The sequence below is a fragment of the Protomyctophum parallelum genome (assembly GCF_964188405.1).
Source record: "Protomyctophum parallelum genome assembly, chromosome: 12".
Classification (NCBI taxonomy): domain Eukaryota; kingdom Metazoa; phylum Chordata; class Actinopteri; order Myctophiformes; family Myctophidae; genus Protomyctophum; species Protomyctophum parallelum.
The window spans coordinates 36,596,266-36,623,481 of NC_139712.1; the positions used below are offsets into that span (position 1 = coordinate 36,596,266).

The window sequence follows — 27,216 nt, forward strand, 5'->3', positions numbered from 1 at the left end:
GGAGTACACAATTCAGCCACCAGATGGGGGTGTTGGTGGCGAGTGAGTTAAGATCATGGTAAGGAAAATACCTGTGTGAATCACAGTGACAAAGTGTGTAACAAAGCAGTACAGTGTTGTTGTGCAGCAAACATGTCAAAGTCAATGAAGTTTTAAGAGACGAGTCATGATCTCTCTTTCTCTCTCTCTCTCTCTGCACAGTCAACCATGTCACTCTGTCATTTACGGAATTTGATCTGGAGATGGTCAACTCCAACTGCAGCCATGACGCTGTGGAGATCCTGGATGGAGACAACTACCAGGCTCCTTCTATAGGTAGTGGTGTTCATGACTAAACTAAATTAATGCTGGTTTTATTCTTAACTACTTAAGCCCTTTATTTGTGCTGTATACTTTGTCGTGTGACAAATATAGCAAATACTAAGCTGTAAGCATTGTAAGCTTGTAGATCGGCCCATTTTAGAAAATGTTATACCCACAATATTGACAGGTTGAAAGTGCTCAAGGGCTGTTGTCAGACGTCTTTTAGGCACATTGCTGCCACGTTGCGTTTAGCGTTTTGCCTGATGATATCTGATGATGACGTTGTCCTGTTAGGTCGCTACTGTGGGACTCAGCTCCCTCATCCAGTCACGTCATTCAGCGATGCCCTGGTGGTCAACTTTGTCACCGACTCCTCCGTGTCCAGGAAGGGCTTCCGAGCCACGTACTCTGCATCCACCTCAAGTAAGACTCTTCAGTCATCATTTGACCGTTGGAGTCAAATACTCTATTGGACTGAATATAAACCTGTTTTGATTCTCCAATGGAAACAGGGTCGTATTATAAAGTATCTATATATAATTATCGGATACTAGACTATTTGACATTCAATGTTCTTTTTGAGGTCGTCTTATAATCGGCACAATACGGTCATTAGTTTTAAAGTAAACTGTCGTTTTTTAAGACATTCACCTCCTCTCCTCTCCTCTCCTCTCCTCTCCTCTCCTCTCCTCTCCTCTCCTCTCCTCTCCTCTCCTCTCCTCTCCTCTCCTCTCCTCTCCTCTCCTCTCCTCTCCTCTCCTCTCCTCTCCTCCAGGTTGTGGAGGAGCCTTGGTCATGGAGACCGGAGCGTTCAACAGTCCTAACTACCCAGACGCGTACCCTCCCAGCGTGGAGTGTGTCTGGACCATTACTAGCTCCCCAGGGAACCGTCTCCAGCTCTCATTTATGTGAGTTAACCTAGATAAAAGTGTGTGTGTGTGTGTGTGTGTGTGTGTGTGTGTGTGTGTGTGTGTGTGTGTGTGTGTGTGTGTGTGCTGGAAAGTCAGAAGAAGATTGTCAGGGACCTTTTGGAGACTTTAAGGGCAGATTCACAAATGTCACACTGAGTCTGTTTGACTCAAACTGTTCCCCAAATACAATTGCCTGGTCCCCGCTGGCCACGATTCACATTGGCCTTGATTCTTCTATTACTTTGAATGGTGTCCTCATGCTCTATTCACGCATTCCATAGACTCATCACCAGCTACATACACATACATACCATATTGTGATGTCACTAACGTGGTGTATTTTGAGTGGGCCTTTTGACTCAAAGGCTTTCAGCTTTGAGGAAGAAACCAAAAATACACAGGGAAGACATTATTTCAATATTCTATGTTAACTACAAAAACAGAAAAAGGAAAAAAAGAATCACGCCACGGCATCTTTAACCCCTTTTGGTGTTAGCATTACGTTATGCTTTAGCTATTGAAAAATAGCAGATCTACAAGCTCGGTGGCACGCTACGAGCTTGTAGGTCTGCTATTTTTGAAAAATCAAAGAACGACTGACATAGAAACATAGCTTTTTCAGAAAACTGTCAGGATGTAGAAGACATTTTTTTAATCTGATCTCAGGTCAGAATGTATTAAGTCATGTCAAAGGCACACTTGTGTGAGTGTTGAGGGGTCGAGTGTCCACTTTGTGTCCCCCCCCGCCCCTGTAGAATGTTCCAGCTGGAGGGGAGCGCCGACTGCAGCAACGACTACGTGGAGATCAGGGAGGGCAACTCCACCGGGTCTCTGGTGGGCCGCTTCTGCGGCGCCGCCCTGCCGTCAAACTACACGTCCCTCGTCGGCCACATCCTCTGGGTCAAGTTCAGCTCCGACCACTCGACAGCTGGATACGGCTTCAGAGCAACCTTTGCGCACCGTGAGTGTGTTTGTGTATTGATTTTATTTAATACTTTATTAGCACATTTCTTTTAGGCGGCGCTAGCCCCTCCTATGCCCAGCTTTGTGTGTGCGTGTACGTAGTAAGTATACCCCATAGCGATGATTTGATTGGCAGAAGTCAAAGTTTATGCAAAAAGAATAACACAGAAAGAAAGCCCCAGGAGGCTTGTTTGCATTGAGGTCCATTGTACTAAATTCAACAGCATACACTGTTTATGTTATGTTTTACTATCCACGTGGGGACCAAAAATCACAAGGGTGGTGAAACCAGACAAACCTAAACCCTATATATTTGTCGTATGACAAATAGAGAAAGTAGACGATCTACAAGTTCACAACTGGTCGCGATGTGATGCGTTGTGAGCTTCTTCTGCTATCTCCGGTCGGATGCCATTTTTGGACACTAGTTTGAAAGTGGTTAGCAGACAATTAAGGCCTATTCAACAGTAGTCCAGTTTCCGGTGAAGAGGTAACCACCAAAAACTACAACTTGACGTCACCGCTCACACAAACACATCTCTCTGTTTTTACTAACCGAAACGGTGGTGACCCCTTCACCGAACACTGGACTATATGAATTGGCCTTCACTTCAGAGATCTCTCTCCCTTCCTGCAGTGTACGGCAACGACCTGACGGGGGATTGGGGCCAGATCGCCTCTCCTCTGTACCCCCGCAACTATCCCAACAACGCAGACTACCGCTGGACCATCACCGTGGACGGAGACAGCTACGTGGAAATCAGATTCCTGGACATGGACATAGAGGACCTGTTCGACTGCTACTACGACCAGCTCATAGTAAGGGAGCACTTTATGTGTATTACATGGATTCAAGTTCTCGGTCGCCACGACTGAGTTCAGTCATTTGGATTCCACAGCCGTCCCGAATGGAATTATGTTATGTGTATGAAAATGGCCAATCTCATAGCTATTTTCACAATACTAGGCGTCCGTCCGTCCGCATGAAATGAAATGAGAACCACTTGACTTAATCCACTATTGGTCCCCTGCTCCTCCAGGTGTTTGATGGACCCAACGTCCACTCCTACCCCATGGGGACGTTCTGTGGTCTGAACCTGCCCCATCCCGTGCGCAGCACGGGCAGCACGGTCACTCTGGAGTTCCAGTCAGATACGGTGGTGGGAGGACGAGGCTTCCTCCTGGAGTGGACGGCCATACAGAACTCTGGACCGCTGCCCACCATCGCTCCAGGTCTGGTTTATTCATTTTTGTAGTTTAATTTAGTATATATTTTTACCTACAAAACATATTGAATTCATTAAAAAAGAAAAGATATATAGATTGAAGCCTAAGCGTATTACGTCTATGGATGGATGTACTGTACATATGTCCAAAACCTTGGTACGATGACTTCATAGTTCATACATTGTCAGATACTTGAATGTATCCTCATAGTATCACCACTTTACCCAAATACAGCTCAAGGGGAGGTTTTTGACTATTAATCTGGCGATTGTTTTTTCCAATAATGGACAAAACAACTATCATTAACAAATCTATCAACAAAAATAAAAGTAGAAACATGGAGATTTTCTTACATTTGTACCCTCTCAGAGTTAAATTAATATTGATGTGTGTGTGTGTGTGTGTGTGTGTGTGTGTGTGTGTCCTGTCCTCTCAGGTGCATGTGGTGGTGCCTTGATGCCTGACGACACGCCGCGTTTCCTGTTCTCGCCCGGCTGGCCTGAGAACTACGCTCACAACCTGGAGTGCACGTGGGTGATCCGCTCCCCGGACTCCACCGTGGAGCTCAACATACTCTACCTGGACATGGAGGACTACCCCGGATGCTTCTTCGACACCCTCGACATCAGAGACGGTATATATATATATATACAGTATATGTACGGTCCGTCCGTCCGTCCGTCCACGTACACAGAGACATCTCTCTGACTCTCTCTGTTAACATGAAGGTTATTATTATTTGGTCAGGGGGATTCAAGCCAGTTATAACTGATAATTCCTGTAACAATTATCTGTAACAACAGTCTGCAAGACTTCTCAGTTGCACAGGGAAGACACTGTCATTATTCTATTGTTTTTTGTGATGCATTTTTGTGTGTGTGTGTGTGTGTGTGTGTGTGTGTGTGTGTGTGTGTGTGTGTGCGTGCGTGCGTGTGTGCGTGTGCGTGTGTGCGTGTGCGCGTGCGCGTGTGCGTTCCCCCATGGCCAGGCGAGACCAACCTGTCCCCTCTCCTGGCCAGCGTGTGCGGCCGGCAGCTGCCAGGTCCTATCCACTCCACCGGAGACTCCATGTTCATCCGCTTCACCTCGGACAGCAGCCTCAGCGGACGAGGGTTCAACGCCTCCTACACCAGAGGTCAGAAGGTCAACACTGGACCATGTGACTGGAAGCTCTGCCAACCAGGGCTGGGCAAATTAACCCAAATTATACAACAGGTCGTTGAATACAAAGAAGAAGAAGAAGCGCTGTCGTGGTCCGTGTAGTTGCAGTATAGAAACTGTAAACAGGTGCTCGTTGCCGAGGGTTCGATAAGGGCAAAACAGAAGGAGATCCAAGGCACTCTGTTGCAGTCAGGTATAAAAGGCCTTTATTTAAATGGCATCAGGCAAAGAGCATTAAAAGAAACGACTCACGTGTTTCGGCTGTCAGGTCTTCGTCATGGGACCCTGAAGGTCGTTTCGAGGAAGCAATCTGATTGGTTGAAAACAGCAATTTTTTTTGCAAATATCTTAGTTTTAAGGGTAACTGCGGTATAATTGCAATATTACACTCGAGGGTGTGGTTTATCGTCATTAATGCACGTCATTTTATGCAGCATCGCAGGTGTGCGTTATTGATGGCAAACCACACCCTCTCGTGTAATATTGCTTAATTATACAGTATCAAAACCGACATTTAGAACCAATAACTGACTTCATCTTGCTCATGTAGAATCGTTGATTAATTCGAGAAGCAGTTTTCTTTTTTCCCTCTCATCAAAGAATGTACAGTACAGAGCATACGACACTAGGGATGCACCGATATGGAAATTCTTGGCCGATACGGATGTTTAAAATAACAATTTAGCCGATACTGATACTGATTTCGTTGTTTCGTTTTCGTTGTTTTCATTTCCCGATTTTATGCCACGGAAACAAATATATCTTCAATACAAGAAATAAATGTTCAGAATCTACAGCTTGGTATTCTCCATATGCAGACCGCGGCCATCTTACCATACAAGTTATTGGCAAGGCGCTACCTACAGTAGGTGCAACTTCCAATGGCAGCCCATTCATCCAAACAGAAAAGTCCTAATTGTATTAAACATTGTCAACCACCAACATTGCAGCTGCACGGAAAGCTTGAATTATTCTCTTTCTATCCTCAAAGTGTTTGTTTCATAAAAATCCACTGCAGACATGTTCTGAGCTACTTTGTGTCCTTGCAGGTGATTCTTTTTCTAAGTGCTGGATTTTGGAAGTGCTCATTAGATATCACTCAACTGCCTTGTTTATAATTAGCACATAATGCAGGAGGCAGCAGGACATTGCTTAACTGAAAACAAGTGCTTCCTAACTCTGATGGAAACATGGCTGCGGTCTGCAAATGGGCAATAGACTGCAGGTAACCAACACACCAACATAGCCAAAGCAAAATCTATGCAACAGATAAATACCGGCTACTGCCATCGGTCAGTTTTAATGCAGATACCGATTTTGACTTACCGATATTGACCGATACGTCGGTGCATCCCTCGACGATACAGTAAATTCGGCAAAGTGCTGAATGCGGTCGGTGTTCTGTGTCTCCTGTGTCTCCTGTGTCCATGGCAGGTTGCGGGGGCCTCCTCCATGCTGACCGCGGCGTCCTGAGCAGCCCTCGCTACCCGCAGAACTACCCGCCAGGCCTGGACTGCAGCTGGCACGTGATGGTGACGCCCGGCCTGCGCGTCTCCGTCAACTTCGAGAGCCCCTTCCAGGTCCAGGGCTTTGGCACGGGCTGCAGCACCGGCGACTACCTGGAGGTTAGGGAGTAGATATATATAGATGGATACTTTAGTTTTATGCCAAGCAGTCATCATACATATCTTTGAATATGTATTCTTTTAGAGCGAACATTTTTAACCCAAATATGTGCTTTTGGGGAGGTCCCTGTAACAACATATTTTCAGATGGGGGTCGGCGGCCAATTACCTATATATTTGGTTGACATGAAAACGTTTGAGAACCACTGACATAGAAACATAGGGTTTTTCAAGAAAACTGTCAGAATGTGTAGAATCGTCCTCAGGTCTAAATGGGTTGTATAAATCAGGATTTACTGTTAGGTATCCATGTACGGTTCTTGTAATAATACATTCGTTGTTGCGACTGCATCATCTTGTTTGTATTAATTGTTATGACTTGTATTATTTTTTGGTGTCCTGTTGTATTATTAATGCCTTGGTGATATGAGAATGTGCGTCTCGCCAATAAAGCGCATTAGCATTTGAATTCAATAATGTGGGAGACCTCGCCTGAGGAGCAGACTCCATTAACAGCACTCAAGTCAGTCATATTGATTGTAATGAAATACTCTTATTGCTTCCATTCTTCTCCTTCTGTTCCAGCCTGCTTTCTCCGTACCTTCTGGAATCTTCCGTCAATCCCACGCCCACCTGACACCTCTCTCTCGCTCTCTCTGTCTCTTTCTCTCTCTGTCTATCTCTGGCTCTGTCTGTCTGTCTCTCTCTTTCTCTCCCTCTCTCTCAATTCAATTCAATTCATTTAGTTTTTTCTATTATTCAATTTATTGGCAGGTGAAGCATTCTCATATTGCCAAAGCATTAATAACGTACGATTAACAAATACATAATAATAATACATGCATGCAATAGCAAACTAACACGAGATAAGATAATCACCCATTGTCTCGTATGGTTGCAGACTGCTAACCTTGAACACCCAATCAAACTCACATGTGGCAAGGGTAATGCCTGGAAAAAGTCTAAATGTATCTGTGTGTTTTTCTGTTGTTATTCTTGTCAGTGCTGGGTGGCGGGGTGGTATTATTTTTGTGCCAGCTCAGTGCCCTTGTGGTTAGAGCAGTGGTTTCCAACCAGGGGGCCACCAGTGGTCTTTAAGTAGGCTCCAGGTGGTCCCCAGATAAATGATGGAGAGTTGGTATTAAACAAATTAAGACATACTTAACACTTATTAGATCTTTAGCTCTTGAGAGCAGGTCCATTTGGTTTCATTTCACGCTCTCAAGAGTTAAGTTATTGTTAAACATCTGCATTACTGAGTTTGCAAGAATTCTACCCAATTAAACAATGTAGAAGAATTGTCATTTCTGTATTGATGGTACCACATCGAGATACAGCATGGAATTGTGGACAAAATCGAGTCTGAGAGGCTAAATCTCATTAAGTGGTGGTCCGTGGCTCATATGTTGGGCCTAATGCTGCATTCACATGGGGTCAGGCAGGCGGCAGATGGCAAACTGGAAGTCATTTTAGTGGACGGGAGCAGGGCGGTAAACGGAACAGGACGGCATAGCATCCCAGCAGCCAGAACCGGCGACGGTAACGGCAGACTGCATCAATGTTAAAATATGTAATCTTTTCACGGTTCCGTGCGCCGCCCAGCAGGTTTTGCCGCTTGCCTGATTCCGTGTGAATGCAGCATCAGGGCCTTGATATGAAAAGGGTTGAAAACCACTGGCATAGAGTGTTCGCCCTAAGATTGAGAGGTTGGGGTTCCACAAAATTAAACTATTTTATTTTATTAATGCTTTGGACCCAATGCCTCCCTGCTTGGCGCATCAAGGGTTGGATTTGGGGTAAGTCCCCTGTGACATACTATGTCCAGGAGGTTTACTTGTACGTCATGTCCAGGAGGTATGCTTGTACAACATGTCGATGGGGTATGTGCTGTTGCTATAGTCTCTCCTATGTCCAGCTTTGAGGGTTTGTGTAAAGTGTAAACACAAACATTTGGAGTGCAAAAGTGAGGACGCAAATAGTGATTGGCCAGAATGAGATGATGTATGATGATGTATGATGATAAGAGCGCCCCTCAACTTCACACGGGTGTGATGTTTTTGTCTTATGTCTTGTCACATGTGGCCAAGCAGTTGATCTGTCCACCACACTTTGACCGCAGTGAGTCTGTCTTTCTCTCTCTAGTTGAGGAACGGTCCAGACGCCTCAGCCCCCTCCCTGGGGGGTCGTCTGTGTGGCTCCAGCTCCCCCAACGTCGTGCAGACCACCGACAATCACCTCCACGTGCGCTTCGTCTCAGATGCCACCAACGAGGCCAGTGGCTTCAAACTCACGTTTGAGGCACATGGCAAGGGTAATGCCCTGTCCTGTATTTCTGTGCTTCTCAAACTTAGATTTTTCTTTTGTTCATGGACCCCAGGGTCTTTGGTTCTGGTTATATATTAGGCCATGGACACGCATAACTCTAGAGAGTGTACAAATGGAACCAATAGGCACCTAGGCTGGACTATGATATAATATGAACTTTATTTATATAGCGCTTTTCAAAATATAGTTCCATGGTGCCGCACAGAGCAATATTAAAAACAGCAAGAAACAACAAACGGTAGCAAAGTGAATGTATACAAATGGTTATAAAGCAGTCTATGGCTATAAAACAGTCACTCTGTGTAAAGGTGGGTTTTCAAACGTGACTTAAACAGGGGGACGGATGGTGCTCCCCGTATGTGCATTGGCAGTGCGTTCCACAGTCTGGGTGCCTGAGTGGCAAAAGCCCGGTCACCCCGGGTAACTAAGTCTGTCCGAGGGACATCCAGGAGGGCCTTATCCGATGATCTAAGGATGCGCCCAGAGGGACAGCATCTCACGGATATAGATAGGGGCCAGCCCATTTAGGGCTTTGAACCTAATTAATAGAATTTTAAAATCACACCTGGCGCTCACCGCCAGCCAGTGAAGATCTGCAAGTTTTGGTGTTATATGGTCCCTTTTCTTAGACGAGCAGCAGAGTTCTGTATTAATTGTAGACTGGTGTAATTTTCTTCGGAAGGCCAGAGTAGATGGCTGCGTGTCTTCCCCTCATCTCTCATCCCGTTTCCTGTCAACCTACTGTATAACTATCAATAAAGGCAAATTAAAAAAGCCCAAGAAATATAATTAAAAAATAATAATAATAAATGGAATCAATTTCGGGTCCATTTGGTTCCATTTGTACACTGTCTCAGTTAATACCTGTATTGGTCCATTTGGTTCCTAACTATCATTTAGTTGGGCACTCCTTGGAACCCCCTGAAACATCCCCGGGGGTCCCTGGATCCCACTTTGAGAACCAATGCTTTATTTGAGTGTCATTTTGACAGCTTTATTCCCAGTTATTTTTGGAAATGTTTGAAAAATATATTTCAACCTTGAAACGATTCCGCAAAAATAATTGCGATTATCTCAAATAATGATGATTATCAAAATAAATTGCAAGCAGGTGATTATGTATTGTGACAGGCCTTATAGTAGCATCTAACCCCTCCTCCTCCTCCTCTGCAGCGTGCGGAGGACACATTCACCTGAATGACAATGACCCACCGGGCTACATCACCTCCCCCAACTACCCCCAGGCCTACCCCCATTATAGCGACTGTTTCTGGGTCATCACTGTGCCCAACGGAGAGGCCGTCCAGATCGACTTTGAGGGCAACTTCGACATCGAGCAGGTGCCTCCGGGCGATACCAGGTAACACACTGACTGACTGCGTAGGGGAGAGATGGAGGGAGACAATGTACAGGAGAGACAGACCGTAAGAAAACTAAGAGGGAGACATGGTAGGAGAGACTACCATGAATGTTAAGAAGGAGACAATGTAGGTGAGACAGACGGTAGGAAAGCTGAGAGGGACAGTGTAGGAGAATGTAGGAGAAACAGACAGTCGGGAAAGCTGAGAGAGGGACAGTGTAGGAGAGACAGACATTAGGAAATCTGAGAGGGACAGCAGTGTAGGTGAGTGTAGGAGAGACAGACAGTCGGAAAGCTGAGAGGGACAGTGTAGGAGAGACAGACGGTAGGAAAGCTGAGAGGGACAGTGTAGGAGAATGTAGGAGAGACAGACGGTAGGAAAGCTGAGAGGGACAGTGTAGGAGAGACAGACGGTAGGAAAGCTGAGAGGGACAGTGTAGGAGAATGTAGGAGAGACAGACGGTAGGAAAGCTGAGAGGGACAGTGTAGGAGAGACAGACGGTAGGAAAGCTGAGAGGGACAGTGTAGGAGGGACAAAGGAAGGGTCTGAACAGGCTGGGTCTCCTTACTCCATCCCATCATTATTTTGTCTCCAGGTGTATTCACGACTACCTGGAAGTGCGCGACGGGGCCACGTCTGACGCTGCGTTCATAGCCAGGCTGTGCGGGCCCACCCGCCCCGCTAGCCAGACCTCCACGGCCTCCTCCATGTTCCTGAGGTTCCGCTCGGACTACAGTGTCACCAAAGTCGGCTTCAAGGCCAAGTACCGCATAGGTAGGGGAGAGATGTCTGTGACACGCACACACGCACGCACGCATGCACACATACACGCACGTCGCATGCACATACTGTAGCTGAAAATAGCAGAAAAAAGTCTACAAGCTCACCATGCAATTTTTAGGGTCTGTGAGTGCAACCAAATCAGGCATAACTTCAACTTCAACCTCAACCTGGCCTATACCATTACATAATAATAATAATAATAATAAAACTTTGTATATTTGTATAGCACCTTTCATGACATGAAATGCAGCTTTACAGTGCTTTACAGAACAATAACCCTACATGCATGATTTTAACCCTAAACCCATCCTGAATCTATTCCTAATCGTAAACCTATACTCCCCAACTAACTATGAATATTGTTCTCTTGAGGATCTGGAAAATTGTCCTCGCAGTATCTTCTCAAATTCTGCCTTACTTTTGGGGACATTTGGGGCGGCACGAGTATACAATTCAAGTACAACAAAAATTCCCAGCAACATCAAAACCTCCTCAACCCTCCCCCTCACCCCTTCCCCCTTTATTAATATCCGTTTGAGGGTGTCTTCATTGAGATGTTATTCTTCTGCACCTGGCTGTAATCCATAATGCCCCGTGTCTGTAATGTGTACTGCTTTGCTGTCTCTGGCACCTGAATCTCCTCCCCACGGGATCAATAACGGTTTCCCTTCCGTCCTATAGCTACGTGCGGAGGCACCTACGTGGGCCAGAGTGGCACCATCGGGAGCCCCGGCTTCCCGGCCGCCAACTACCCCGACAACTCCCACTGCGAGTGGTACCTGGACGGCCCCACGGGACACTACCTGACCCTCACCTTCGACACACTCAACCTGCAGAGCACGGCCGGCTGCGCAGCAGACTACGTGGAGATCAGAGAGTATAACGCCACAGGTGGGAACACCCGTAACTATCAGTGGTGGAAAGTATGTAACTAAGTACTTTTACTTAAGTACTAATATCTAACAGTAACCAAGATGTCTGTCTGTGGTGTCCCTCTGTCTGTCCTCTCAGGTCGTCTCCTCGGTAGACACTGTGGCAGTAGCATGCCTCCCTCCTTGGACACCGCGGACAGCTTTGCCTATGTCCGGTTTGTCAGCGACGGCTCTGGCAACGCGCCTGGATTCAGTCTGTCCTTTGAAGCCAGTGTGGAAGGTATACCTCCAATACTGTCACTCACCTCACATTATTAACCAGGCGAGAGCGACCGCAGGGCTGAGCCACTCTCCCGGAATAATGTCACTTCATTATGTCAGCACTGTCATAGAAGTTTCATTTTTAATTGTCTCATATAAGCAGGGGGGCACATTATTATTTTTGGCTAGTACTCAAAGGAGCACCTGTACGTGTCCTGCCACAACGTTATGCTGCTTTCACACGGGCAGATGCAAAAGATAAAAAAGATGCAAAGCTGCACAGTGTATATGTAGTATTAAGCAGCAGGAGGATCCCACTAGCAGCAGGTGTCCGTTTATCATTAGCACAACCACAAACGTCCAACACATATACAATGAATTACTCACCTAATGCTGCAGGTTCCATGTTTAATTCCAATGCGATGATTTGATTAGCTGATCACCCCATGGCGATGATTTGATTGGCTGAGCAAAGTACGTATTGAGGATATAAGAAGTAAGGACAGAAAAGTGAAGACGGGAAAATTAGTGCTATTAGGACAAGTCATAATCTTCATGGTTTTTCTGTTGGTTCTCCCTCTCGTCGTCCTCCTGCTGGCTGCAGTGTGTGGAGGAGAGCTCAACGCTCCGTCTGGCACCATCTCCTCCCCCAACTACCCCAACATGTACCCTCACAACCGCGTGTGTCGCTGGGACATCACAGTGGCCCCGGGACGCAGGGTCACCTTCACTATCAACGACCTGCGGCTGGAGGACACCGTAAACTGTGTGTTTGACTACCTGGAGGTGAGTCCCCGTTGTCTCACCTGAGACACATAATTCCGTCTTGCCGCCAGCATTAAATCGCGCATTGCCAAGGTTTTACCGCGCACTTATTTTGAAGAGCCAAATATCGGTAACCACATGTTACAATGACACAATGCTGTGTGTGGTGTCTTGACCGGTTGTTGTTCTCTTGCTCGGTGCAGAAAAAACCCGACCGCAAGTATCACAGCGCCTGCTGTCGGCCATTGAAAAACCTTGTTTTCACCAGAAACGACATTCATTCCACCGATTTGGAGATACAGACATTTGAACGCAGACCATTGAATGCAAGTGAATGTGCGTGCATCTTCAAAATGGCCGCGGCCACTGTCCCACTTGGACTGTTGTGCTAACGAACGGTGACTAACGATACGATTGGATCAAAACATGGATTAAAGAATATAAACCCCTGGATATGTAGCTACGTTTCTGGCAGGCTAGACGATTCATTTAACACCGTTTTCTACGGTTCTGGCGGGCTGCATGTTAAAACACCTTTATTGCCGTAATTAACATTATAAGAAGTTATGGTCACTGACGATGTTTACAGTTACCTTTTGAGGAGTCAATGCGTCGTAATTCTAGCTCCGTCTCATGATTATCCGTCTGAAGATAGTCCCATTGTTTGTTAGCTAGTGGACACATGACCCACTTCTGCGATGCGACTCACAAACAAAGAGCAGAGCGAGCCAAGACTGTCCATACCCCCTCGTTCACTTTGCATTGGAGTCAGTTTCCCAGAAGCCAAGCCAGTTAGTTTAGTTATAGGTAAAAAATCGACAATTTTTGATGCATGATGACACCCGGTATACAGTATAAATCAGACCTTACAGTTAGATTTAGTCGATTAGATTTACTTGCAAATGTTCTGTTCTATATCGATCCAAGCTGGAACACAAAAATATGGAAATTCACACTGCACACCCACCCACGTCTGACCACGTGGGTGGATTTTCCAGTGGGGCCTTAATACAGAAAAAAAGTAAGGAACCACTTAATCTCACGTTGCCAGACTGTTGCCTCTCGCAATTTTCAAATCCTTCCGTCATACAGTTTGGAGAAACGGAAGCTCTATCATGAGTAAGCGATAAAGCGGAAGTGGAGCCTACATTCCGCTTAGCAATTTTTTTTTAATATATATAAATATATTATATATATTTTTTTAATATATTTAAAACGGAACCGAAATGGCAGCTTCCTTACTCGGATTTCGGGAGGTGTTGTTCCATACTCTATATAGCATTCAGAGATTGTGGAATAGTTGTCTGGCTACGCGAGACCACTGTACTGTTTCACTTCACCCTCCGTGTGTGTGTGTGTGTGTGTGTGTGTGTGTGTGTGTGTGTGTGTGTGTGTGTGTGTGTGTGTGTGTGTCAGCTGTGGAACGGGCGGGGGGAGGACGCGGCTCGACAGCGCCTCTGCGGCACGGTGCCAGCGGGCACCCAGGTGCACTCGTCCATGAACACCATGGTGGTGGTGTTCCGTACCGACTCCTCCTACTCCAACGGAGGTTTCTCCGCCAGCTACTCCTCCAACCAGGCCGCAGGTCAGAGGAGATGGCAGGATACTTTATTAGTCAGACTTTATTGTTCTGCTCTTGTTCTACTAACAAAGTATACTATAAAGGATACTATAATGTGGACTTACTTCCTTTTTCATTGTATGTATCTTTTGTTCAGCACCATTTTTTGAGATGTGCGTGCTACCCTTTGGACTCCTCTTGAGTATTATTTCAATAATACCCAACCATTAAAACCAGGAATATAAAACAGAACTAAACAAATCCAAACCCTAATTGTTGATGTGAACTATGAACCCTAGTATCCCTATTCTGGGGGAAACATTAGCAGAAAATTGCAGATCTACTAGCTCAAGCTAGTAGTTTGGTGTAGAGGGAGGGGGAGCAGGCCAATTAAGTACAGAGCCAATGCTCAAGTGTATTAAGCATTGAGTTGTTAAATGTCTGAAAATAATCCAACCAATTAATACAAAATGTAATACAAATAATAAAAAACATACATTTACACATTGCTGATGATAATAGTGCTGTCAAACAAGTCTATGAAATTATCTATGGACTATAATTAATCTGCAACACACTTTTATACAATATGTAGTGGGGGTCCCTGCTTCATCTCTCTCTAAGCGATCCTTGACCTGAAACACATTGAAGACCCCTGGTAACACTGTATTTAGTCTGACTCTTGACACCCTGGACCATACACCAGACTTATAGCATGTTAAATGAAGGCATGCATGAAGACCCTTAACTAAAGTGTGTTGTTGAGCTTCTTGATCATAACCCTACACTTAAATTGTATGCCATTTGACACCAAGACCGATTTTGGTGGCCCTTGGTTTGCTTTTTTGAACGTTAGTTTTTGTACAGTGCCTAAATTGTAAATTGTATCGTGTGGCTTGTTTTGTCCAGAGTGCGGCGGGGTCCTCAGCGACCCAGCCGGCGGGAACTTCACGTCCCCGGGCTACGGCGTGTCCAACTACAGCAACAACCTGGGCTGTGAGTGGCTGATCCAGAACCCCCGGCACGTCAACTCCTCCATCGTGGTGCTCGTCCAGGACCTCCACTTGGGACACCACCAGACCTGCGAGACGGACTTCCTCCAGTTCCGCCTCGGTGAGTCGCGCGATTTCCACGCTGAGCCATAATATGGCTGCACAGGTGGGGGGGGGGGGGGGTTTCCGTCTTTTTCAACTAAAGCGTGTTGTTTTCTCCAGGTGACCATGATGGAGAACAGCTGATTAAGTTGTGCGGACAGACTGTCCCCAGCCTGCCCATCGTGGTCTTCACCCCGGAGCTGTGGGTCCACTTCAGGACGGACGCATCAGGGGTAGACCTGGGCTTCATGGCCAAGTACATGTTCTCTGGTACGTCAGGGGTAGCTCTGGGCTTCATGGCCAAGTACACGTTCTCTGGTACGTCAGGGGTAGCTCTGGGCTTCATGGCCAAGTACATGTTCTCTGGTACGTCAGGGGTAGCTCTGGGCTTCATGGCCAAGTACACATTCTCTGGTACGTCAAGGGTAGCTCTGGGCTTCATGGCCAAGTACATGTTCTCTGGTACGTCAGGGGTAGACCTGGGCTTCATGGCCAAGTACATGTTCTCTGGTACGTCAGGGGTAGACCTGGGCTTCATGGCCAAGTACATGTTCTCTGGTACGTCAAGGGTAGCTCTGGGCTTCATGGCCAAGTACATGTTCTCTGGTACGTCAAGGGTAGCTCTGGGCTTCATGGCCAAGTACATGTTCTCTGGTACGTCAGGGGTAGACCTGGGCTTCATGGCCAAGTACACGTTCTCTGGTACGTCAGGGGTAGCTCTGGGCTTCATGGCCAAGTACACGTTCTCTGGTACGTCAGGGGTAGCTCTGGGCTTCATGGCCAAGTACACGTTCTCTGGTACGTCAGGGGTAGCTCTGGGCTTCATGGCCAAGTACACGTTCTCTGGTACGTCAGGGGTAGCTCTGGGCTTCATGGCCAAGTACACGTTCTCTGGTACGTCAGGGGTAGCTCTGGGCTTCATGGCCAAGTACATGTTCTCTGGTACGTCAGGGGTAGCTCTGGGCTTCATGGCCAAGTACACGTTCTCTGGTACGTCAGGGGTAGCTCTGGGCTTCATGGCCAAGTACATGTTCTCTGGTACGTCAGGGGTAGCTCTGGGCTTCATGGCCAAGTACACGTTCTCTGGTACGTCAGGGGTAGACCTGGGCTTCATGGCCAAGTACATGTTCTCTGGTACGTCAAGGGTAGCTCTGGGCTTCATGGCCAAGTACACGTTCTCTGGTACGTCAGGGGTAGCTCTGGGCTTCATGGCCAAGTACACGTTCTCTGGTACGTCAGGGGTAGCTCTGGGCTTCATGGCCAAGTACACGTTCTCTGGTACGTCAGCGGTAGCTCTGGGCTTCATGGCCAAGTACACGTTCTCTGGTACGTCAGGGGTAGCTCTGGGCTTCATGGCCAAGTACATGTTCTCTGGTACGTCAGGGGTAGCTCTGGGCTTCATGGCCAAGTACACGTTCTCTGGTACGTCAGGTACGTAGAGACCTGGGCTCTGGTAGGAGGCTGTCCTTTTCTCACGGTTATACAGTATTATCGATATAAACTGTTGACAACTAAAATGTATTTAATTTAAAAAACATGTATCACGATCCAAGGATTTGAGAATTGTCTAAAGGTTTCCTGTTATTTGCTTGCTACTTGCTACACAGTATTGAAAAGAGGATAGTGCTTGGCTTATACCTACCTCAGGATTGAAAAGAGGGTAGAGTATTGTTAAAAAAAACAGGATTTGAGATTTGTGGAAGAGAAATTATAAAATAGTACTACAGTATTGAGAACAAACAGTAGGCCTATTGTAAAATAAAAAGAAGAAAATACTGGATTTGTGTAAGAGAAATAATTAATAGCCTAATAAAACAAAATATATTTTTCTGTCATTAGTCTGGAAAATACATTTGTGTTCAAAAACTGGTGAAAAATCGTATTGTGAACCTAATATCGTGATTTGAATCGTATCGTGAGCTGAGTGAATCGTTGCATGCCCTATTGCCAACACAGTCACGTCAACTTCTCTGTGAATTCCACCGTCAGTGTGGTGGCTTCCACTACAATGGGGATATTTTGTTTTCCTCTGGGATATTTGGACTGATGTTTATTCTTCCTCCCCTGTCCTTCTTCAGACTGTGGAGGCTGGCAGACAGGAGAGGGAGGTGTCATAGCCACCCCTAACTACCCCAACGTCTACCCGGGGCCCAGTCGCTGTGCTTGGCTCCTGGAGGCCCCGGAGGGCCACACCATTAAAGTGAGTCAACGCACTAATATAATGAGAATATAGTCCACATGTGGTATTTGCATATACAGTGAAATGTGTTACCTGCATTTAACCCATCCTAAGTAACGGGAGCAGTGGGTACTGGGTACTATACCAGGGCTATAGCCAATGAGTGCTCAATTCTCACTGAAGAACAGTCAACCCATTTTGTCCGTGACGCAACAAATGTGGTCTCCATGCTGTCACCAACCTACTTTGGCCCTTGTGCCTTGCCATGTCGAGTGTGCCCTTGTCTCATTGAGTGTGTTGATTGATTTGAAGCTCAGTGGCCTTGCGGTTGGAGTGTCCGCCGTGAGATTGGGAGGTCGGGTTCAATCCTCGGCCGAGTCATACCAAAGACTATAAAAATGTCCACCCAATCTCCCCCTGCTTGACACACAGCACCAGGGGTTGTTTAATCTGTACCAGAAGGTCGAGTTGCAGAAGGTTGAGTGAAATTGTGTCTGATGTGATCACACTATATAATAAGGCTTTTTTCAGACATGCATGGGCTCAAGCATTTTAAACCACCACCTAGCGATGCGGTTCAAATCTGAATCGTAAATATAATGTATGTGTATTATTGTATTATTTTTGTTGCTGTTCAGATGTGATCAAACCAATCAGATTCCCAATCTGTCTAGGATGCCGACCGTCTGATTTGGGCTCCATTCTAAACCTGATTAAATGTCTCCACTGTGCTTCTCCGTGCTCCGCGTCCAGCTGACCTTCAGCTACTTCAACCTGGAGGCGCACAGCACGTGCAGGTGGGACTCGGTCACCATCTTCAACGGCGGCCACCCGGGCGCTCCCGTCGTGGGCCAGTACTGCGGGACCACCTCCCCAGGAACGGTGCAGTCGCAGTCCAACCAGCTGGCCGTCGTCTTCCTGGCGGACCACAGCGTGTCCAGAGGAGGCTTCCTGGCCTCCTGGGAAGCCGACTCCTCTGGTGGGTTAGCCACGCACACATTACACATGGCTAGAGATGGAGCTCAATAACCAATACCCGAAAAAAAGCCGATATCAAACTTATTGAGTTATCAATAAGCTTTGGGCTTATTAAGCCCGTTATCGACCATAGCGGCCCATGACGTCATGTTTAAACAATCAAGCGACCATAGCCTTGGTGGAGTTGGTGAAAAGGCCTTTCTGTGTGGAGTTTTCATGTTCTCCCCGTGTCCCGGCCTATAGGGTAGGTACCCACACAAAACAATCATGCAGTAATCCTGGTCTCTAAACTGCATCACCCTGGGGCGCCTGATGAAAGGGAAAGGAACTGGTTGGAATTGACGTGTTCCTTCCTTTGCAGCCTTCATGATCAAAAAAGGCTTTTTCAGATTTTTTATTTTTTTTTTAAGATATTTTTTTGCGGCTTACGCCTTTTATTGATTTTTGAAGGGACAGACAGTAGGCTGACAGGAAACGGGAGAGAGATGGGGGGATGACATGCAGTAAAGGCCGTGTCGGGTCCGGGAGTCGAACCCGCGGCACACTGCGACTGGATTACCAGTCCGGTGCCCAGACCGTTACGCTACGGCCTGGGCCTTTTCAGACTTTTTTAATGCATCTTTCAACATAGTTATTATAAAATAAAATATCTGCTAAAACCATTTTATTTATTTAATTTTATATTTATTTAATTTTACCGACAATATATTGGTTTAACCCATTTTGGGTGGCCGTGAACCCATTTTGGTGTTTTAAACATTATGTTATAATTTAGCTATTGAAAAATAGCAGATCTACAAGCTCATAGCTTGTAGGTCTGCTATTTTTGAAAAATCGGCCGATGCCGATGTGTTTGCTGAGTAATCGTCCCATCACTAGATACGATTTATTCATCACAATACGATGTTTACCACCATTATCGCCCACCCCTATAGGTTGCGGAGGGGTGATCCACGCGGACGTGGGCACCGTGACGTCTCCCAACTACCCGCAGCTGTTCCCCGCCAACTCCGAGTGCTCCTGGCACGTCATCGCCCACGAGGGCAACCACCTGGAGCTGGGCTTCAACAGCCTCTTCCAGATCACGGACAGCAGTGGAACGTGCCAGGACAGCTACGTCAAGGTGGGTGAGATTATAGGGACACTTAAGAAACATGTTAATGACGTTTAGAAGATTTAGAACATTTTCCTGGGCGTCTTTATGTGCATGTGTTTTTTTTGTGGTTTTAGATATTTTTGATTTTTAGCAGTGAGCCCAGTGTCTCTGATGTCACAGACACTGGGCTCACTTAATTCCTGGACTACAATTCCCATAATGCTTTGCTGCACTGCTTCTCCTTGTGGATAGGGGGAGGGCTGTCTTACTGAGACAACATGTAGTCCAGGAAGTAAGTGAGCCCAGTGTCCATGACATCAGAGACACTGGGCTTACTTATACTTATTTAATGTTTGAGTTAAGCCTCTCTTGTTTTCTTCTCCCTTTCTGGAAAATAGAATAAAATAAAAATGTGTGTGTTGTGTGTTTCCTCCGCTAGGCGTGGTCAGGCCGGTCCCAGGTGGATGAGGCCCTGCTGCTCACAGGCTGCGGCAGCACGGCCCCAGGCCCTGTCGTCTCCCCCGCAAACATCATCACCCTGCGCTTCCAGTCCACAGGCGCCGCCGCCACGGGCTTCTCTGCCAACTTCACTGCACGTACGTATTGTTAGTATGCACACTGCACAGTAGAAGCACCTTTATTTTCTTAAGCCCAGTCCACTCCACAACAATGATCGCAACAAGTTGCAACGGAACCCCCCCCAAAAAACTGTACCGATCAGCAAACGGGTCAATTCAGAGTGGCAAAAAGTGAGTGGCAAATCGAGTGGCAAAGTGAGTTTAACGTTGTTTAATGCAATCAGATAGGACTTTTCTATTTGGCGTAGATGGATGCAGGCGTTAGTAGGCGTTCCCGCATAACTTTTGTGTACGATGATGTCACGCACATACCCTCTTTAAGGAGATCAAGCATTTAGAGCAAGTATTTAGATTTTTTTTTTTATATCAATGCACTGCTACTGTATATTCTCCCCAACATTTTAAGATTTTGTAGAATTCTTCAAAAAATATCAATAGTGAAAATCTACAAGCTCGCAATACATTGTGCAGGGCTTGTAGATCGGCTATTTGCACTATAAATAGTGCCCATTGGCCACTTTAGTCTTGATGTGTTGTTTCTGTTAGAGGCGACTGATACTTGAACCCTCGTTTAAGTTGCCTCGCTCGTTCCCTCTTGTCTTGCAGGCTGCGGGGTGAACTTCACGGCGGCCAGTGGCCGCGTGGTGTCTCCCAACTACCCCGGCCACTATCCAGACTTCGCCAACTGTAACTACACCATAGACGCCGGAGCGACCACCATCATCATCCTCACGTTCCGCGTGTTCCAAACTGAACGTACAGTAACCTGCACCTCCTTCTTAGCAATAGTAATAATAATAATAATAATAATAATAATAATAATAATAATAATAATAATAATACAACTTTATTTGCATAGCACCTTTCATGGCATAAAATGCAGCTCAAAGTGCTTAACAGAGCAATGGAGAAAGAATGAAAAGAAAAGCAAGGCATAAAACATTAAAAATAATAGCAGTAATGAAAGTAATGCAAGTAAGGCAACAGAGCAGCACTATCCCTCTCTCTGTTTCTGGTGCCCCCTACTGGTACCAATAGTCATATACTGGTGCTCAGATACATATATATATAGGTGTACACGGACATTGCTGGTTGTAGGAGTGGTTGCACCACTCAAAAAGTACAGGTAGGATAGAAAACCATGAGCACTAGAGGTCCCGGTAGGATGCTAAAACTATAATAACGTTGCTTCCCCTCTTCACGTCCCTCCAGAGCAGACCAACTGTCGAATGGACGGGGTGAAGATCTACCGAGGGACCAGCACCTCCGGCACGCCCATCGCCGTTGTCTGTGGAAGCACCATCCCCGGTCCCTTCTCCAGCTTCGGACCCATGTTTATCAACTTCTACTCTGACAGTAGTATCAACGACAATGGCTTCATGGCCGAATACCGCACATATCGTAAGTACACACACACAAACAGCACAGGCAAAGTTTGGTTGGTTGGGCAGGGCTACTATATGACACCATTCAGAGGTTAGTCTGGCGTTGCCAGACTGTTGCGTCTCGCAATTTCCAAATGCTTCCGTCATACAGTCTGGTGCAACGGAAGCTCTATCATGAGTAAAATATAAAGCGGAAGAGGAGCCTCCTCCCCACTTCCATTTCATCTTTACACTACAGTCGCGCAAATGTATCATAATATAAATAGAAATCATCTAAGCATATATAGCAGAAATGGAAATAAAGAAATATGTATTTAAAATATATTTTCGTGAACGGAAATGATAATTAGATTACTCATATTTCGGGAGGTGTAGTTCCAGGCTCTACAGTATACTATTCAGAGGTTGGACTGGGTACGGACTACAATATGACGTCATTCAGAAGTTACATTGGCTATGGACTACAATATGACGTCATAATCATTCAGATCGTCATCTGGACGGTCTCTGAACTTATTTTGGATGTCCTGTGGATCCAAGATGTTGTGAAGTTGCCTAAATAATTAGTCTACTGCGATTGGTCAGATGTTCAAGATGGGCATGATACATTTGGTTTGGTTTCCGCATTCAGCCCAGTTCCATAATTCTGTCAGCAATGAAGCAGTGAAAAGCAGAGGTAGTTTGTAAGAGACACAAGCCATCTTTCAGGAGGTACAAATACAGCTGAAATCTCCCTCAATGACTATTCACACAACCTATTGCTAGAAATGACCAAACCTCCATGCGTCTGTGTGATATAGAGCACCGAAGTCCTGACGTAACTCGCTCATCCGTTCCATTCCCCTGGTTTGCGGAAGTAATTTCTCTATGGAGAATAACATGGGGTGATATCGTCTACTATAAGCGTTGTGGTCCAAACATAAACAAGCTGTCTCGGCGTTATTGTCAGGGAGGTGTCTCTGTATCGTTTGCAACAGTCAGTCATATATGATACAGTCTGCTTCTAGCGAAAATGTAACTAATTCAGTAGCAGTAACATTAGCGTTTTCTCTCATTCAGTTGATTCTTCATATCCATATGAGTGAAGCGGCCGGGATGACATGTTTATTTTTCAAACACAGTTCTTATATGAGGCGATCTAAAATCCCCCTATGGGGATTATAATGCAAATAAAAAGTACATGAACCTGTGAATTTGCGCCCTCTACTGATATTGACGTCAGACTTCGGTGCTCTATATACTGTAGGCACTGTGCTGGTTGTAGTGTACACTGCTTGGGTCAAGTGAGTCGGTGTGCGTGCGTGTGTGCACGTAGGGGGTGAGTATGAATTGACATCTGCCTGTCAGACATCAGTTCGGTTCGTCGGGGAGCCATCCCGAACCCAACTGTTATGGTGGACAGTGTTGGGCAAGTTACTTTGAAAGCGTAGCTTGTAAAGCTACAAGTAGCTCAGCATGGCAGTAGCTTGATCAAGCTACATAGCTACCCCTGGAGAGATGTAGCTTGTAAAGCTACAGTTACATGGAAAAAGTAGCTCAAAGTAGCTCAGCTACTTTTTATTTTTCAGCGTTAAATTGAGAATGTACATGCGTGTATATGAAACAACATATAATATCCTACAAAAAAGTCACATGCCACGATGCCAGCTGAAATATGCCTCTCAACTGAGTTTTATTTAAAAAAATAAAAAAAAGACTTACAGAGACTTACACAAATAAAAGAGGAGCTGTTTGTTATACATGGCATTTGATCGTCAATGTTAACACATCTTAACTGTAAAAATAATAATGGTATCTTGATATCCACACGCCCACACCTATACATAAATGATAAATCTTAACTTAACACAAGTTACCTAAACTGTAACTTAACTGTAAAAGAAAGTTGGGCCTATATTTGTGATACCAGGGCCAATCAGAGGCCAATTATTAGAGGCAGCTGTTGGCTTGTCAAGTGCTGCAGTGACATGCAGCCCTCAAAGCAATCAGAAAAATGAACAGTCCTTGATTTTTCAAAGGGGGTTCTAGTACAATAATTAACACAGCAACCAATGGTCAAAATTAATATATTTATTTCATGTTATTGCCCAAAATTGTAGCTTGTAACTTGAGTAGCTAAGCTACGCAAAATGACCCAAAAAGTAGCTGAGCTACTTGACGAGGTACACAAATATGAATGTAGCTAAAATACCACAAGCTACAGCAAAATGTAGCTCAGCTACGTAGCTCAGCTACATGTAGCTTTATACTCCCCAACACTGATGGTGGAGTACGCAAGCTACCTTCACAGGTCTGTCATTCTGAGAGTGTACAAATGGAACCAAACAGACCCCATTAGTACACTCTCATAATTCAATGAGCACTTTTTTAACCAACCAGCTCTGAGCTTATTGATCAGCTATTCAAAACCGCTGTACTTCTTCCACTGCTGCTGTGCACTCAGTTGGACATGAGTCTCTAGGGACAGGCATTTTTAGTAATACCAGTCTTAGTCTCTTTCTGATCTCTTTTTTCTGTGTGTATCGCCTCCATTGGTCTCTCCTCCCCATCTGGCTGAGTGGTCAAATCCCCAGCGATTGTTCAAAAAGTGCACCGTCCTGCCATTCCTGGCGTTCCCCTCTTGGCTGGCCTGAATGAAGCGTTCCACACATTCTGGATCACATTCCCCTCCTCTGGTGCGCTGTAAACAGCCCGTGCACCGTGTGGGGTATACCCCACACAAGAGCCAGATACAAGAGATTTGTATTTGTCACATAGATGTACTTGAGATACTGTAGTACAATTTCATAAGCACTGGGAGGACAAAAAACTTGTCAAAATGGCATTCAGAGAAATTGGCCCCCTAAAATGTTGATGTAGAAACTGTAGAAACTGTGTGCGTGTGTGCGTGTGCGGTAACTATATGTACGTAGGTGCGTGCGACGTGTGTACGTACGTAGTTACGTGCGCTGTGCGAATGCTCCCAAACTATGGAATGCACTTTCAATTGCAATCAGAACTGCAGACTCACTCCCAAACTTCCGCCGTAGTCTGAAAACCCACCTTTTTAGACTCCATCTTAGCCTGACTTACCGTAGCACTTGCCGTAGCACTTGCCCTAGACTCGACGACCGTATGCATAGGCTCAATGTATGTAATTTAGATAGCATTTTATGTAAACATAGCACTCTATAGTGTAAATACATAGATCCATTTATAGATATTCCGATTTTAGACGGATGTTAGGTTCTTAGCTTACGTATGATTCTTTATTTTTATTTTTTTAAGATATTTTTTTGCGGCTTACGCCTTTATTGATTTTTTTTAAGGGATAGAAAGTAGGCTGACAGGAAACGGGAGAGAGATGGGGGGATGACATGCGGTAAAGGCTGTGTCGGGTCCGGGAGTCGAACCCGCGGCACACCGCGACTGGATCACCAGTCCGGTGCCCAGACCGTTACGCTACGGCCTGGGCCAGCTTACGTATGATTCTTGATGACTATTCTTTATGTATTTGAGGTATTATATACCATGTGTTGATCTTGCTTACTGTAAGTCGGATTATGAGCGTCTGCTAAATGCCCAAATTGTAAATTGTGCGTACGTGTGTGCGTGTCCTGCAGCGTGTGGTGGTTTCTACAATTCGACAGCAGGCACAGTGAGCAGTCCAGCCCTGTCCATGACCAACTACCAACACAACATCAACTGTACCTATCACGTCATGGTGCGCGCCAACACCATCATCCAACTCAAGTAAGACCGACTCTCTAGTACACACAGATAATACACCATGTAATATAATCAAACTAGTAGTTCACACCCCCAACTTCTGAGAGCACACATTTTGCACAAATGGAACCGAATTTGGTTTCATTTGTACACGTGTTGAGTCAAATTAAGCCGCAGGCTCCACTCCTGGTGGTGCCCTTCCATCAATTCCTTTAAGTTTCAGCTTTGCAACCATACTCCCGGAACCCAAAGACTTTGGTTTCCCGGCGGGTCATGGGTGTAACGCCGCCGGATCGCGAGTCGGCATCGTTTATGGTCGGAACTACTGTACGGCAGCATCTGCATCGTATTTGAACCTCTGACTTACTTTTACAGAGTTACTGATCTGTCTAAAATTACACCCACAAATACTCCATTACTCTCTCCCTCTCTCCCACCCTCTCCCACTCTCTCTCTATCTCTCTCTCTCTCTCTCCCCCTCTCTCTCTCTCTGTGTGGGAAGATTCAACACCTTCCAGATCGAGGCGTCGTCGTCTTGTCGCTATGACTACGTGGAGGTGTTCGACGGGCCCGACACGCTGTCTCCGTCGCTGGGGAAGTTCTGCGGCGCCGCCCTCCCACCCGACCTCCGCTCCTCCGCCAATCAGCTCTTCATCGTCTTCAGGACGGACTCCTCGGTCAACGGGCTGGGCTGGAGGGCCACCTACAGAGAGACCCTGGGTAGGTGGGGGGCCATAGAGGATGACAACATTGTTATTCCCGCGGGATGGGATTCAAATTTTAATTAATCCTGGGATTGGTATGGGACGGGAATAAAAGTCAACGGGAACAGGCAGGAGCGGAATTGACATCAATTAGCCACAAAAAAAGGGGAAAAAATTGTGCATTTATATAGCGCCTTTATCCAAGGCGCTTTACATAGATTGTGCACACACATTCATACACCGATGGCGGAGGAAACCATGCAAGGCACCAACCAGCACATCGGGAGCAATTAGGTGTTCAGAGTCTTGCTCAAGGACACTTCGACTCTAACTCTGGGGGAGCCCGGGTTCGAACTGTGAACCTTGCGGTTGCCATCCGGCCACTCTACCCCTGAGCCCCACATAACTTTACATAAATGTACATAGTATTTTGTAGGGAGGTCCCTGCTTCAGGGGTTCTGTAGGGGGGTCCCTGCTTCAGGGGTTCTGTAGGGGGGTCCCTGCTTCAGGGGTTCTGTAGGGGGGTACCTGCTTAAGGGGTCCTGCCTTGGCCTGAAAAACCTGATAGCTTCTGACAAACATCACTTTACTTAGTGTCCAAGGAGCTCAGCTGTTGCATCTAAGCCCCCGGCCGTGCTATCCGGTGTGTCTGTGTGGTAGGCTGGTAGCTCTGTTCTATTGTCTCAACCCATCCAGCACTTGCTCATCCTTAAATCTGAGTGTGTCGTAATCTTATCAAACTACAAAAATACTCCCAGGAGGGCATAATTGGACAATGGGGTCATACAATGGGTCTGCCTGTAAGAGCTATATAGCCTGTAATTTCCAGAGAGGAGAGAGTGTGTGTGTGTGTGTGTGTGTGTGTGTGTGTGTGTGTGTGTGTGTGTGTGTGTGTGTGTGTGTGTGTGTGTGTGTGTGTGTGTGTGTGTGTGTGTGTGTGTGTGTGTGTGTGTGTGTGTGTGTGTGTGTGTGTGTGTGTGCGTGCGTGCATCGGTTTAATTGACTGCTTTCTGCACAGACACAGCCTTTGTTCCTCAAGAAATCAAGCAACACAAGTGCATCCTGTCTTGTGTGTGTGTGTGTGCGTGCGTGCATGTGTGAAAGAAAACACACAACAAAGCAGGACAGAGTAAAATAGATTTAGCCATGCCAGCTGTGTGACCAGCAGTGACTGCACTGCACTGCCATGCTGAAGCTTAAATCACTCCCTTCACTGCCATGCTGAAGCTTAAATCACTCCCTTCACTGCCACATATGGTGTCACAATAAAGGCCCTCCTCCATTTTATTCCCACTGGGTGGTCCAATAGTATTCCATCATATTAATTCTCTACCGCAGAGATTCCCAACCTTTGGCCATATGGACCATCACAACTA

The 27,216-nt window shown here is 46.1% G+C and overlaps 1 protein-coding gene across 1 annotated transcript in view; it reads left to right on the plus strand.

Annotated features, from left to right (window-relative positions):
* The window catches only part of cubn (cubilin (intrinsic factor-cobalamin receptor)), a 77,322-nt gene that overhangs the window by 41,126 nt on the left and 8,980 nt on the right, over positions 1-27,216 (plus strand). The window contains exons 34-59 of the mRNA XM_083778708.1: positions 202-315; positions 598-726; positions 1,079-1,211; positions 1,970-2,175; positions 2,815-2,996; positions 3,218-3,410; positions 3,841-4,038; positions 4,393-4,539; positions 6,000-6,190; positions 8,333-8,501; positions 9,689-9,875; positions 10,472-10,650; positions 11,341-11,550; positions 11,671-11,811; positions 12,397-12,578; positions 13,974-14,142; positions 15,028-15,231; positions 15,333-15,482; positions 17,291-17,412; positions 18,145-18,370; positions 19,305-19,492; positions 19,905-20,061; positions 20,650-20,799; positions 21,256-21,444; positions 25,031-25,160; positions 25,639-25,856. Coding sequence (XP_083634834.1) covers positions 202-315; positions 598-726; positions 1,079-1,211; positions 1,970-2,175; positions 2,815-2,996; positions 3,218-3,410; positions 3,841-4,038; positions 4,393-4,539; positions 6,000-6,190; positions 8,333-8,501; positions 9,689-9,875; positions 10,472-10,650; positions 11,341-11,550; positions 11,671-11,811; positions 12,397-12,578; positions 13,974-14,142; positions 15,028-15,231; positions 15,333-15,482; positions 17,291-17,412; positions 18,145-18,370; positions 19,305-19,492; positions 19,905-20,061; positions 20,650-20,799; positions 21,256-21,444; positions 25,031-25,160; positions 25,639-25,856 — 4,464 coding nt within the window. The remainder of the gene's footprint in view (positions 1-201; positions 316-597; positions 727-1,078; positions 1,212-1,969; positions 2,176-2,814; positions 2,997-3,217; positions 3,411-3,840; positions 4,039-4,392; positions 4,540-5,999; positions 6,191-8,332; positions 8,502-9,688; positions 9,876-10,471; positions 10,651-11,340; positions 11,551-11,670; positions 11,812-12,396; positions 12,579-13,973; positions 14,143-15,027; positions 15,232-15,332; positions 15,483-17,290; positions 17,413-18,144; positions 18,371-19,304; positions 19,493-19,904; positions 20,062-20,649; positions 20,800-21,255; positions 21,445-25,030; positions 25,161-25,638; positions 25,857-27,216) is intronic.